General features: G+C 40.9%; 1 protein-coding gene across 7 annotated transcripts in view; it reads right to left on the bottom strand.

Moving 5' to 3' along the window:
- The window catches only part of khk (ketohexokinase), a 51,429-nt gene extending 46,242 nt beyond the window's left edge, over window positions 1–5,187 (bottom strand). For 2 of the 7 annotated variants that reach the window (XM_051924622.1, XM_028797219.2), the window contains exon 1: window positions 4,965–5,187. In XM_051924622.1, the coding sequence (XP_051780582.1) occupies window positions 4,965–5,056 (92 nt within the window). In that variant the 5' untranslated portion in view covers window positions 5,057–5,187. The remainder of the gene's footprint in view (window positions 1–4,964) is intronic. The other 5 variants (XM_028797215.2, XM_028797217.2, XM_028797216.2 and 2 more) reach the window with 3 other exon arrangements.
- Window positions 5,188–14,231: the final 9,044 nt, after the last annotated feature.

Here is a 14,231-nt window from a genome sequence, read left to right as displayed (position 1 = left end):
ACCATTGGGATTTGTTGTGATTGAAACTAAACTGACCTGAAATAAGTGAGCGTGCTATGCAATGGGCAGGTACTTGGTATAGAGTCGGCTTCTGCCCAATAGCGACATGGTGAGTTCTGGCTTCCTGTGACCCTGCACTGGAATAATTAGGTTTTTACTTAATTTAATGTTTTTGTTAAGTGATATGTTCTCATTACTGGTTGCTATACAGAAATTAGATATCTAATTATTATTAAGGGTAAAGAACTAATAAATAAATAAAGTCTGCTTTATTTCAAGCGATTAATTGTGAGGTTTAAACTGCTAATATTATGCATTCAGAAATAAAATTTTCCTGGTGTTAGAATGGAGACATATGTCCTTTGCCTTGTGTTATAGCATTCTGGGGCTTGGTACATCCAAATGTGATACTTTCCACTAGGTGAAGAATAAAAAACGAAATACGTAGTAGCTCTATTTCCTAACCCTTTTTCTCTCTAGCTCTGTTGTGTTGCCATACCAAGCTGTGATTCAGAAAGTGACAAAACTTTCAATTACAACCTGTCATCACTTTTGAAGTCACTGCAGATTCTTTCCGCTGCTGCAGAAAGTAACAGCTCTGATAATCTGAACTGAAACTGACCTCCCTACACAGGACTGCCAATAAATCTTTAAATTTTTTTCTTAGTACTGAGCCCCACGTTGCCTTCTCAACCTCAGCTGGCACAAAAGCACTAATAGAAATAAGCCAATTATTGTCAGTTATCAGATTGTGAATGCTGCACAAAGTAATCAGTAATGTGTAAAGTTAATATAGGATTGGTTACTGAACATACATGAGGAACAGCTGTATTTAGAGTCAATGTCTTCGAAAATATTTTGCACCTTAACCACATCTCTTCAGTTAGTCTGAGAAACAAAAATCCAGTAGCACAAGGGTTGGTAAATACACATCATTTGTGGCCTACCATTGTACAACCGTAATGGTCTGTATGCCGCAAGTACAAACAAATCTTGTATATATTTTGAGAAACTTGAAGGTGTAGCATAATAAAATGGAGGCCTAGTGATACTGAATTCTTTACTAATCTACTGACCTTATAAACAAACCAAATAGTTTCAGCTGGTGACAAGTCAGATGTTGTAGCGTCCAGCAAGTGTAATCAATAATTTGTTACTTGGATTGATGCTTTCCGTTGTACAGAAATATGCAGTATGTGATTTTTGCTATATTTCCATATTATACATATATTCATCTTGCCTTTACACATTAATATTCAAGTATTTTAGACTATACTGGGAACCACATGAGGAGCAGAAAAATGTCCTTTTGAAATGTAAACATCCAGAGAGAAACTGGAAAACATGATTACAGCTGAAGCTCTAGGTTTTGCTAGGGTTTATACTTACACAAGGAAAGATATGAGATACGGAGAATATATGGAACTGACTTGATTATCGTGCAAATGTTGTCAATAATATTTGATGATAATGATAGTCTTCTTCAGAGTTGCAGTGTTAGCACTGCTGCCACACAAAGAGGAGACCAGGGTTCATGTCCCAGGTTTGCTCTGCATTGAGATTGTATGTTCTCCCAATGGGTTTCCTCCCGGTGTTCCAGTTTTCTCCCACCGTCCAAAGACTTGTAGGTTAGGTGAACTAGTGTTATTAAATTAGCCTCAGTATTTATTTGTGTGTGCGTGTTCAGCCAGTGATGAACTGGTGCCTTGTCCTGCCATATTTTTTTGTCTTATGTCCAGTGCTTGAAGCTTCAGCTTCCCTGTGACCCTGACCTGGATCCGCAGATTTAGAAAAAGGGAAGAATATCCTCCTTGTCTCTACAATTGTGAGCATTTCTCAAGGAAAACCTACATTAAAAACTAAGCTCAGTAATATTTTTCTCAAACATTCAAGTGTTTCGCCAGCTGTTAACTATTTGAGGTGTGTGGGTGTTTTTAGGCTAGCATTAGGTTTGAGATTTAACCTTATTTAGCAGGGAATGTGTGTCTACCAGAAAAAACAGAGGTCTCCGGCCAGTAGTGTTAATTCATATCTACAGCGGACTAACAGAAAAATCCTGTAGTTACTCAAACAGGAAGGTTTAAAGATGAGACATTATCTTTTTAAAGAACACAATTAAGCATACCTGTACAAACTAAGACAGACAATTGGCACGGTAGTTGAGACAAGCAAAACAAATAGCTGTCTGTGCTGTTTTGCATTTGCAGTAGTATATTTATGTTGTATTCATGTCTATGCATAAGCTCACATGACTATCGTACAATTCATCAAACCTTTCAGCTAGAGGGAGACTGACTTCAAGAGCTGTGTACTCTTGCTAACAATTTAATTATCTGCAGCTTGCATTATTCCGCAAAACTCTTGTACATTGATGCTGACCTCTAGATGGTCCTGCATACCGACTTAAACTTAAATGAAATTTGTACTTAGAAACTTTGCAGTGTGCTGCTCTCACTCTTGAAAGCATCATTTTTGTGCATAGGACTTTCAGGTTATTACTACACTACAAACCATACTTCAAAATTTCTAAAAATAGGAATGCCATGCTCTCTAATAATTTAGTCTAGAATATGACAATGTTTGTGCATTGATCTAGATCCTATCATTTCTGTTTAAAAGTGTTCCTTTTAATTAGTAATGACCTGATAATCCATAATCAATCATTTACCAACCCTTGTGCTACTGTTTTTTTGTTTCTCAGACTAACTGAGGAGATGTCATTAAGGTGCAATATATTTTCAAAGACCTTGACTCTAAATACAGCTGTTCCCTTTGTATGTTCAGTAACCAATCCTATATTAACTTTACACATTACTAATTACAGACATTGTGGACACTATTGCCTTACAGGTCTGAAAGATGATTTAATTTCTTTTAGCCTTTGGTCTTAGTTAGCAATGGAAAAAAAAATCACCTCAAAAGAGGCTATTAATGTGGCATGAAATGATGCTGTGATTTTGAAGTTAACACTGTCTTACTTATGGTTACAAGGTTACATTCTCCAAAAGTAACTGAATAACTGTAATAGTTTACCGCATGTGTGGTCTGTTCAATCAGCACGAGTTTTTAAAAAGTCTCTGTAGTATGGTGAAATATAAACTGCCACAAGAATCACAGAGGTGAATTGTTCAGGCAGATTGGAAGATGTCAATGTAATAATCAGTTATGATGCAAAGTATATACTCGAGGGCACTTGTGTAAATTAAGAGGAAAAGTGTTCAAGACAAAACAGAACGTGACTGGCATTGGGTTAGGGGGGATAAATCTGGATTGCCTAGAGAAATAAACAAGCCAATAAATGGAGACCATGGAAACATCACACAGACAAGGACTGGGTACTGGATTCATACCAATGATTTGGCAGTATTTAGAACAGTATTTTCAAGTTAGGGCGGAACGGTGGCGCAGTGGTAGCGCTGCTGCCTTGCAGTAAGGAGTCCAGGATTCGCTTCCTGGGTTCTCCCTGTGTGGAGTTTGCATGTTCTCCCCTTGCCTGCGTGGGTTTCCTCCCACAGTCCAAAGACATACAGGTTAGGTGGATTGGCAATTCTAAATTGGCCCTAGTGTGTGCTTGGTGTGTGTGTGTGTGTGTGTGTGTGTGCGTGTCCTGCGGTGGGTTGGCGCCCTGCCCGGGATTGGCTCCTGCATTGCACCCTGTGTTGGCTGGGATTTGCTCCAGCAGACCCCCGTGACCCTGTGTTTGGATTCAGCGGGTTGGAAAATGGATGGATGGACTTACAAGTTATTATGTAACAACATGCTAAAACAAAAAAGAAAGAAAAATCCACACAATCTTAGAATAAGAGATCTTCACCATGTGTAGTTCTACTTCATATAATACTAAATAGTCAGCATTTTATAAAATAAAGTTCAAAAGTTATTAAAATGCATGCTTTAAATATGATTACATTTTTGTAGATTATGGTACTGTTATTTCTTCAAAAGCCAATTTACTGAAGACACGAATCCAATTTAGTTATAACGGTGAATACTAAACGAATGAAGAAAAAATAGACTGGGGACTCCAATCAGCCTTTGGGCACACCCATTCATATCCATCCATCCATCCATTTGCCAACCCGCTGAATCCGAACACAGGGTCACGGGGGTCTGCTGGAGCCAATCCCAGCCAACACAGGGCACAAGGCAGGGAACCAATCCCGGGCAGGGTGCCAACCCACCACAGGACACACACAAACACACCCACTCACCAAGCACACACTAGGGCCAATTGAGAATCGCCAATCCACCTAACCTGCATGTCTTTGGACTGTGGGAGGAAACCGGAGCGCCCGGAGGAAACCCACGCAGACACGGGGAGAACATGCAAACTCCACGCAGGGAGGACCCGGGAAGTGAACCCAGGTCCCCAGATCTCCCAACTGCGAGGCAGCAGCGCTACCCACTGCGCCACCGTGCCGCCCCCCATTCATATCGAGCCATTTAAAACTGACAATCAATATAACACGTTTGTGAGGCTTAGAAGGAAAATTGGAATACGAGAACGAAACCGAAATATCTCAGAACGCGAAAACCCTACAAAATGTGACCGGGCACTGATTCAAAAAAAGCTCTTGTCCTGGACCTGTAAAGCAGCAGCGCTAAGCACTACCCTGTGCCATCCATGTTTTATATTTAGCTTTAGTTGTAATTATTTTCTCTCTTTGTTGTTTTAGTCAGCGTTTAGAATTTTTGCACAAATGAATGACACTTATTAGAAAAACATTTGACATTCAATCAACAGCGTTCAAGCAATAGATCACAAAACGAACATTAATGCACACGCCCACCCATTTCATACAAATACAATCCGTTGTTGTTTACAATTTTACCGCTCTTAATATGCAATATTAAAACCAATCGTTTTGCTCTGTAATTCAAATCAATGCAGCGTATATGCGTATCCCCATGAAACACAGCAAAACGTAACTTTTTTTTCTTTTGTGGCAAATTTCCCGTGTTACCTGGTATCAGTATCCTCCTCCGGATATTTGTCAACAACGCTAATAATATCTAAGCATACTAAACCGATGCACATGATTTTCTTTTCATCCATCTTTGAAGCGCTCGTATACAAGTCAGACTCTTAACATTTATGCTGATGCTTCACTATTTAAGTGGCCTTTGAATTCCATTGATACATCATTCAAACAGCAAATGTCCGCCTCTCGCTTCACATGACCAACTACCTGCGATGGTCCTCTAATGATTGACATGAGACTATTGACCAATTATGGATTTCACTTTTAGTCCCACCCCTTTTATTACCACTAGCCGCAGTACAACGGGTCCCGCTTTCTTCAGAATTCGTCGCTTGGCTGGTGGCGTCATAATGAATCGCCACTTTTTAAACCTAAGGCATAAAGACATGAAGTTAATAAATAACTCAATAAAATCTCTGCTCCCGCCACTTGTATAGAGTTACTTTTAATTGCCTGGAATATATATTTCTAAAATCAAAAACTGAAGCGAACGGAATAGAGCACCAGCTCCAAAAACAGACACCTCATGATACGCTGCAAAGTCGGATACTGGAATGGCCTTTAAACTGGATTACCTGAGATCGAACCTGAGCTTTGCACTAAAAATTAAAGGAAGTGTATTTGACATAACTACGTAACATTATTAAACCCGCTTAATCCAATTTAATTATAATTATTAAATAAGTGAGTAAGGAAAACTGATGGATAAATTGTAAAATTGTAGCCCAATTTTCTTGACATAAATTAGATAGCTTGAGCAGTTTCTTACTGTATATGAAAATACATTGAACACACTTTGAGGTGTGAGGTGCTTAGTATGAACATTGATGTTTTAGATCGGTTACGTAGGTAACACCTCATACAGTAGATTGTGAAGAAGCGGTTGACGTTTGCCTTCTGTGTAAGGATGGACTAACACCTGGACAAGGTGCCAGTCCATCACTGAATGAATATAGACACATAAGGGCCAAATTAGCATTGCCAACAGTATTATTATTATTGTTATTATTATTATTATTATATTAAGGACAATATATCTCAACTATGCTGGATTGGAAGACTAACAATTGTAATATTAACCTAATGACGTGCAGTTTTGCGGCTTCCCAGTCAGTGACCAGCGAGGAATGTAAGGAGTTCATCCGACTAAATATAGTTTTAAAACAGCTGCATCGGCACATTATTATTCAAATCTGGATGAGGACATTTGAATTTTATTGTTTCCTTCTTTCTCAATAATATTTTGCTTTATATTTCTCTTCTGCTTCCTGCCTAAATATGGCTGTGAGGAAGTCTTTGCTTGTCACAAACGCGTGTAGTGTAACAGCACCCCCACATGGTACTGTATTTTTCAACACCAAGGTGAAATGGATAACAGAGTAGGAATTTTAACTGAGAATTATTACAACACACAAAAAGGGAGCAAAACGCCTAGTAATGTCACAGTGGTGTATTATTCTTTTTGTACCATTTACTGTCAATGAAATCCTCTTCTTCTGCTTCCTTTTCATTCTCTCTCACTATCTATCTCTATCTCTCTCCATCTTTATCCTTAACCCGTAGGTTCTTCATGGCAGGCCAATTCTTTAACTGCATTCCCTTCTTAAGTTTATAAAAGTTTAGCAGAATATTTGCATTTTAGCAAATCCCAACTCAGACTATTGACACAAATATGATTAAATGTCATAGGATATCTCTAGGCCAGGGGTTTAAAGCCTCTTTTCTTGGTGTAGCGCCTCCTGGAATTGAAATATTTTGAATTATCCCCATTTTCTTTCAGTCTTAAATTGTTAAGTACAGGACTCTTACCAGGCACAACTAAAAGTGAGATCTCTTAACTCCCACCTCCCACTAATATTGCATTTTGGGATTTTAAAATGTGATTACAGAGTTTTTGTGGTTGTGTATGTCTTTTCCATCCATCCATCCATCCTCTTCCGCTTATCCGAGGTCGGGTCGCGGGGGCAGCAGCTTGAGCAGAGATGCCCAGACTTCCCTCTCCCCGGCCACTTCTTCTAGCTCTTCCGGGAGAATCCCGAGGCGTTCCCAGGCCAGCCGGGAGACATAGTCCCTCCAGGGTCTTCCCCGGGGCCTCCTCCCTGATCAGATGCCCGAGCCACCTCATCTGACTCCTCTCGATGCAGAGGAGCAGCGGCTCTACTCTGAGCCCCTTCCGGATGACTGAGCTTCTCACCCTATCTTTAAGGGAGAGCCCAGACACCCTGCGGAGGAAACTCATTTCGGCCGCTTGTATTTGCGATCTCGTTCTTTCGGTCACTACCCATAGCTCATGACCATAGGTGAGGGTAGGAACATAGATCGACCGGTAAATTGAGAGCTTTGCCTTATGGCTCAGCTCCTTTTTCACCACGACAGACCGATGCAGAGCCCGCATCACTGCGGACGCCACACCGATCCGCCTGTCGATCTCACGCTCCATTCTTCCCTCACTCGTGAACAAGACCCCAAGATACTTGAACTCCTCCACTTGAGGCAGGATCTCGCTCCCAACCCTGAGAGGGCACTCCACCCTTTTCCAGCTGAGGACCATGGTCTCAGATTTGGAGGTGCTGATTCCCATCCCAGCCGCTTCACACTCAGCTGCGAACCGATCCAGAGAGAGCTGAAGATCACGGCCTGATGAAGCAAACAGGACAACATCATCTGCAAAAAGCAGTGACCCAATCCTGAGTCCACCAAACCAGACCCCCTCAACACCCTGGCTGCGCCTAGAAATTCTGTCCATAAAAGTTATGAACAGAATCGGTGACAATGGGCAGCCCTGGCGGAGTCCAACTCTCACTGGAAACGGGTTCGACTTACTGCCGGCAATGCGGACCAAGCTCTGACACCGGTTGTACAGGGACCGAACCGCCCTTATCAGGGGGTCCAGTACTCCATACTCCCGGAGCACCCCCCACAGGATTCCCCGAGGGACACGGTCGAACGCCTTTTCCAAGTCCACAAAACACATGTAGACTGGTTGGGCGAACTCCCATGCACCCTCCAGGACCCTGCTAAGGGTGTAGAGCTGGTCCACTGTTCCGTGACCAGGACGAAAACCACACTGTTCCTCCTGAATCCGAGGTTCGACTATCCGACGGACCCTCCTCTCCAGAACCCCCGAATAGACTTTTCCAGGGAGACTGAGGAGTGTGATCCCTCTGTAGTTGGAACACACCCTCAGGTCCCCCTTCTTAAAGAGGGGGACCACCACCCCGGTCTGCCAATCCAGAGGCACTGTCCCTGATGTCCATGCGATGTTGTAGAGACGTGTCAACCAAGACAGCCCTACAACATCCAGAGCCTTTAGGAACTCCGGGCATATCTCATCCACCCCCGGGGCCCTGCCACCAAGGAGTTTTTTGACCACCTCGGTGACCTCAGTCCCAGAGATGGGGGAGCCCACCTCCGAGTCCCCAGGCTCTGCTTCCTCATTGGAAGGCATGTTATTGGGATTGAGGAGGTCTTCGAAGTACTCCCCCCACCGACCCACAACGTCCCGAGTTGAGGTCAGCAGCACACCATCCCCACCATATACAGTGTTGACACTGCACTGCTTCCCCCTCCTGAGACGCCGGACGGTGGACCAGAATCTCCTCGAAGCCGTCCGAAAGTCGTTCTCCATGGCCTCCCCAAACTCCTCCCATGCCCGAGTTTTTGCCTCAGCAACCACCGACGCTGCATTCCGCTTGGCCTGCCGGTACCTATTAGCTGCCTCCAGAGTCCCACAGGACAAAAGGCACCGGTAGGACTCCTTCTTCAGCTTGACGGCATCCCTCACCGCCGGTGTCCACCAACGGGTTCGGGGATTGCCGCCACGACAGGCACCGACCACCTTACGGCCACAGCTCCGGTCAGCCGCCTCAACAATAGAGGCACGGAACATGGCCCATTCGGACTCAATGTCCCCCACCTCCCTCAGGACATGTCTTTTAGTTTTTCTTATTACATCACATGCTTTTTTAATTAGTTTTTAAAGTAAGAACAGGAGCATGGTTTGATAACAAATAAAATAGAAAGCATACAATTTTCATACATTTTAACTGCATAAATAATATAGTCATAAACATATGAGTCCACATCAAAAGAAGTGGAAAAATAACTCACGTTAAATAGGACCTCAGGTCAAAAAAAAAGAGGAAAATAAGTCAAAGTCAATTGTGAAGTTGGTTAATTAATCATCAGTCTTACCTTTGGCATTACTGATAATTAACCAAATACTTTGGCAAGGCTCCTACTTTATTTGCTTTATGTTCCTCTATTGTAGATAGATAGATAGATAGATAGATAGATAGATAGATAGATAGATAGATAGATAGATAGATACTTTATTAATCCCAAGGGGAAATTCACATAAGGAATTAGGAAGTTCACCGGCCTTTAGACTTTGATAGATAGATTCTGTGTATCAAGGTAACAGAGGCACACACTTTTAAGGAACATAATAATACAATTTTTTAATAAACACAATTATAGAAGTATGATAAATGCATATGTATATTGACATATAAGACTGGACACAGACAGACAAAAATACAACATATGGGCTGTCTATTTAATTTATGTTTAGATTTCTAATTTATCTTGGCACAGATAATTAGTTCTATGATACCAAGTCTTTATGGATGATGCCTGATGTTGTGTGGAATTGTTGTTTTGTTGTTGATCCAGATTCTTCATGCATTGGAGTGCATTCCTTCTCTTTGCATCATGATCCCTATGGTATGCTTTTCCTTCCCTGTTCACCTTCTGCTGTCTTCTCTGCTTCATGGAAAGCCAGAGCCAGAACTTCATGGAAAAAAGCATCAATCTTTCTGGCACTAGACTTTAGATGTTGAAGTTCTTTTCCTGAGGTAATGGCTGCTCAGCAGACAGGGCTCACTTCTTAGCTTGGCATACTGAATGTCAGCTTTCATGTCCACAAAAAGGAAGAATATTTCACCTTTCCAGTTTCTTAGTTTCTGAGACAAGGGTATTAGAATGTCATTTTGGAGAATATGCACAGAGTGCCCCTGGGAAGAATCCCAGTGTTCACTCAGAATCCCTCCAGGTCTTCAATGAGTGTGTCCTAAGAGAATTGCTGAACTTCACCTTACTTGCCATTCTTTGCAAACCCTGTAGGGTGCAGCAAGTATATAAAGGAAGGATGAACCGTCTCCTGATTAAATTAGTGTCTTTAGGCTAGTTATTCATTCCATCATAGTTTTCATCCCTTGAATTATAGGTCTTTGTTCTTACTGGAGTCTATTTTCATGCTCTTTGCTGGAGAGAAGGCCTTGGCTAAGATATCAGGTCACCTCTGATTTACACCTTTGTTATCAGATGAAGTACATGCAGATAGTTTTAAGAGTATAGCCACTTTCTGGAATGTATCATGAGAATCTAAGTTAGGGGTTTTGTGCGTCTGTGTTAATAATACTGAAATGCAATGTTAGATGTGTGCATTTTATTATTAATGATTATTAAAATTTATCTTTGTATTTCATTGTATATGTTTTGGCTTAGTCTGCCAATTTCCAAAGCTGTTCTAAAAGTGAGGGTACAAAAAACAAGTTCACCAGAACTAAAAATCTTGTAACACTGGAGGATCAGACCTGAGAAAGACACAGACAGACATGCTGTACAGACTGCTCACGCCCATGGAAGGGGTGAGAAAAAGAGTGTTCTTTGTGTGTGGTTCCCAAGAAATCTACATTTTAGGCACAGATAAGCTTAAAGAGGTGTGGAAGTGAGGGGAAGTAGTTCCCTTTTTACCAATGTGAGTATCGTTAGACTTCAGTTTGGTGCAGGTAATGGACACAGAAGAGGAGAACAAGAGTGGGAAAAACTGAAGTGGAATCTCAAAGCAAGAACATCATGAGACTGAGTGGTGGAATTGAAGCTCAGCTAAGCATACAGACTGAGGTTCAGCTGCTGTTTAACCAGCAGCCCTTTTAAGTTCCACTTTTCACCCTTTTTTATTTCTTCATGTACCACCTGACAGCTACCACTGCTCTTGTATATAACTACATTAATATGCCATGGTGTTCTGTTACTGCCAAAAGTACATGTGTGAACACAATGCACATTCTAAGCACAAGTTACATTTTAAGTGATACTTTTTGCAGGTGTGCATGCCACATTTTGAATGCAATCATCACATCTTGAAACAACAACATTTATTTATATAGCACATTTTCATACAAACAGTGTAGCTCAAAGTGCTTTATATGATGAAGAAATAGAAAAAATAACAATAAGAACAAAATAAATAATTAAAATTAGGGAACACTGATTAACATAGAATAAAAGTAAGGTCCGATGGCCAGGGAGGACAGAAAAAAAAAAAAAAAAAAAACTCCAGATGGCTGGAGAAAAAAATAAAATCTGCAGGGGTTCCAGACCACGAGACCACTTACATAAATGACCTCAATCAGTCCTCACTGTATTCAGGGTTCTCATGGAAGACTTTGATGATGATGGTCATGTGTACTTCTGGCCTTTAATCCATCAATGTAAGGACATCACAGTGCTTTGATTAGATGGTGGTGGTGCAGATCGCCACCACAGAAAACCGAAAAAAGAACAGAAGAGAAAGTAGGGGTTAGTACGGATTTTGGAGCCACCATGAATAATAATGATAATTAATTGAATATACAGAGCATCAGGATTTAACTAAGATGAAGCTATGAGAAAGCCATGTTAAAGTAATGTGTTTTCAGCAGTGTTTTAAAGTGCTCCACTGTATTAGCCTGGTGAATTCCTATTGGCAAGCTATTCCAGATTTTAGGTGCATAACAGCAGAAGGCCGCCTCACCACTTCTTTTAAGTTTAGCTCTTGGAATTCTAAGTAGACACTCATTTGAAGATCTAAGGTTACGATTTGGAGTGTAAGGTGTAAGACATTCCGAAATATAAGATGGAGCGACATTAATTAAGGCTTTGTAAACCATAAGCAGTATTTTAAAGTCAATTCTAAATGACACAGGTAACCAGTTTAGTGACATCAAAACTGGGGTGATGTGCTCAGATATTCGTTTCCGAGTTAAGATTCCAGCAGCTGCATTCTGCACTCGTTGCAATTGATTGATGTCTTTTTTGAGTAGTCCTGAGAGGAATGCGTTACAGTAATCCAGCCAACTGAAAACAAAAGCATGAACTAGTTTCTCAGAATCTGGCAATGTTATAAGAGGTCTGGGAAGACCTCCGTATCTAATGACGAGTTTACTATGTCAAGAATACTATCAATTAGCACGCCCGATAATTCTTTGCAAAAATTTGTTGGTATTGGGTCAAGGACACAGGTGGAGGGTCTCAGTTGAGAAATTATTTTATATAAATCAGGTAAATCTATCCTGGTGAAAGAATTTAATTTGTTTATAATAGAATTTACTCCGGCGTGTATCTCAATGGATCCCACTGCCCTGTTCTTGTGCCTCTCGAAGACTGTCGGCGCTCGTCTCATAACATCTCGCTCATGAGCACCAGGAAAACAAGAGACAAAAGTTTTCTGATTAGGGCAAGAGATTATTAGGTTTCGTACAATTGAATCTCAAATCACAAATACATCACCCGGGGTAGAAGGCAAACTGGGGGCACAGAGAGGGTGGAACCGGTTATGGGCGAAGATGCTTGCCTGTGCCGATGGAGGTGTTCTGGCCTTTAACCCCCGCTGAGTTCTTCATCATTGATATCGTCGCTCTGACAACGAGGTGTGGGGGTAAAGCTCACTTGGTCTTGAAAGTGAGCGGCACAGCATGGAGTCGATGTAACTGAACCGCGATTTGCTGTGGCGTGCATAGCACATTTTGAATGCAAATGACTCACATGGCAAATGTTTTGCAGTCACATGACTTTTGGCAGCATTCATGTTTGTTATTACTGCCAATAATCCATTACCGAACACAACACATTTCCTAAGAGGGAACAAAGATGGCTCCGTGAGTGGATGCGCATGTTGAGCTTCTGAGCAGTTATTACCTTTTTTTACACCAAGACATCTAGAAAAGAATGCTAAAAGACTCCTAATTCATCAGTGACTTTACCTTTCATTTTAAAAGTTAGTTTATTAATTTTTTGCACAGTTTAATCTACAATAATGGGATGTAAATGTGGACTTAAGCATCCTTTAGCCAAGGCTAGTGCATCAGCTACTGGTGATCATGGCTACACTCAAAACATGAGCATGGAAAATTGTGTTTGCACAGATGATAAGGAGATTCTCTTGCTGCCTGCCACACTAAGTAGGCTACATCCCCAACTGTGACGATGAAATCATTGGAATCTGGAATCAATGAAATTGCATCTCAATTAGTCAATATAATGCATCTTATTAATAGAAGAGCTGATGCGATAGAGAACCAAATCTCTGAATTGAAGAATAAGGTGGAAACTGTTATTGCTGACATTAAGACTGTTACTGTGAAGGCTGAGCATTGAGTTACAAGAATGGAGAAGCCTGTTAAATTCATGCAGAGGAGAATCAAGGATTTGGAATCTTACATGAGAAAGTGGAATCTGAAAATAATGGGAGTTCCAGAATCTACCCAAGAGAACATTGGACTTGAAGCTATTAAGATTTTTCTGCAGGTGTCACCACAAGAGAAAGATAGGTTTGTTAATACCATTAACACTGTACATCATGTAGGCAGATCAGGCGGATAGTCCAGGGTGATTCTCATACAGTTTATTTAGTGAATCTGTGGGGATGCTGTGTAGAAGGGTGCCTGCTAAGAGCTCATTTTCAGGAGGATTTCTTTGGCTAGAGGTTCAGAAAGCGTGCAAGATTATTTACTTTGGTGGGAGCCAGAGCTTTGATTCAGGGAGAAAGCAACATTATTCTTACTGTGCGATAATGCACTTTTCTTACTTTTGACACATCTTTTTGCTAAAGTGATTATAGTACACTTTATTTTATAGTTGACTTTTTTAGTGTGCTGATTAAAAATATGTACTCCTTAAATGTTGCCATTAATATTATGTGCGCAAGCTTCAGCCTGTTTAGAATGAACAGCATTTTTAACCTGTAAATAGAGCACAGTTTACATTCTTGTAGTTGTCACTGATGATTAATTTGCTGTTCTTTAGAAGCCTTTTTGTAAATGAAACTTATAATGTTTATGGTTCTATATTTTATTCACCAGCAGTACTTTCTAGTGTTCTAAGAATATTTTGTAGGAGGTCATTTGCTATTTTTTTAAATACTTCTAGTAAAATTATGTTGTTTTCTGTTTTTTTGTTAAATGCTAGAGGTTTGATAGATAATGT

Source organism: Erpetoichthys calabaricus, chromosome 3, assembly GCF_900747795.2.
Source record: "Erpetoichthys calabaricus chromosome 3, fErpCal1.3, whole genome shotgun sequence".
Lineage (NCBI taxonomy): Eukaryota > Metazoa > Chordata > Cladistia > Polypteriformes > Polypteridae > Erpetoichthys > Erpetoichthys calabaricus.
This window is presented reverse-complemented; position numbering and strand designations above follow the sequence as displayed.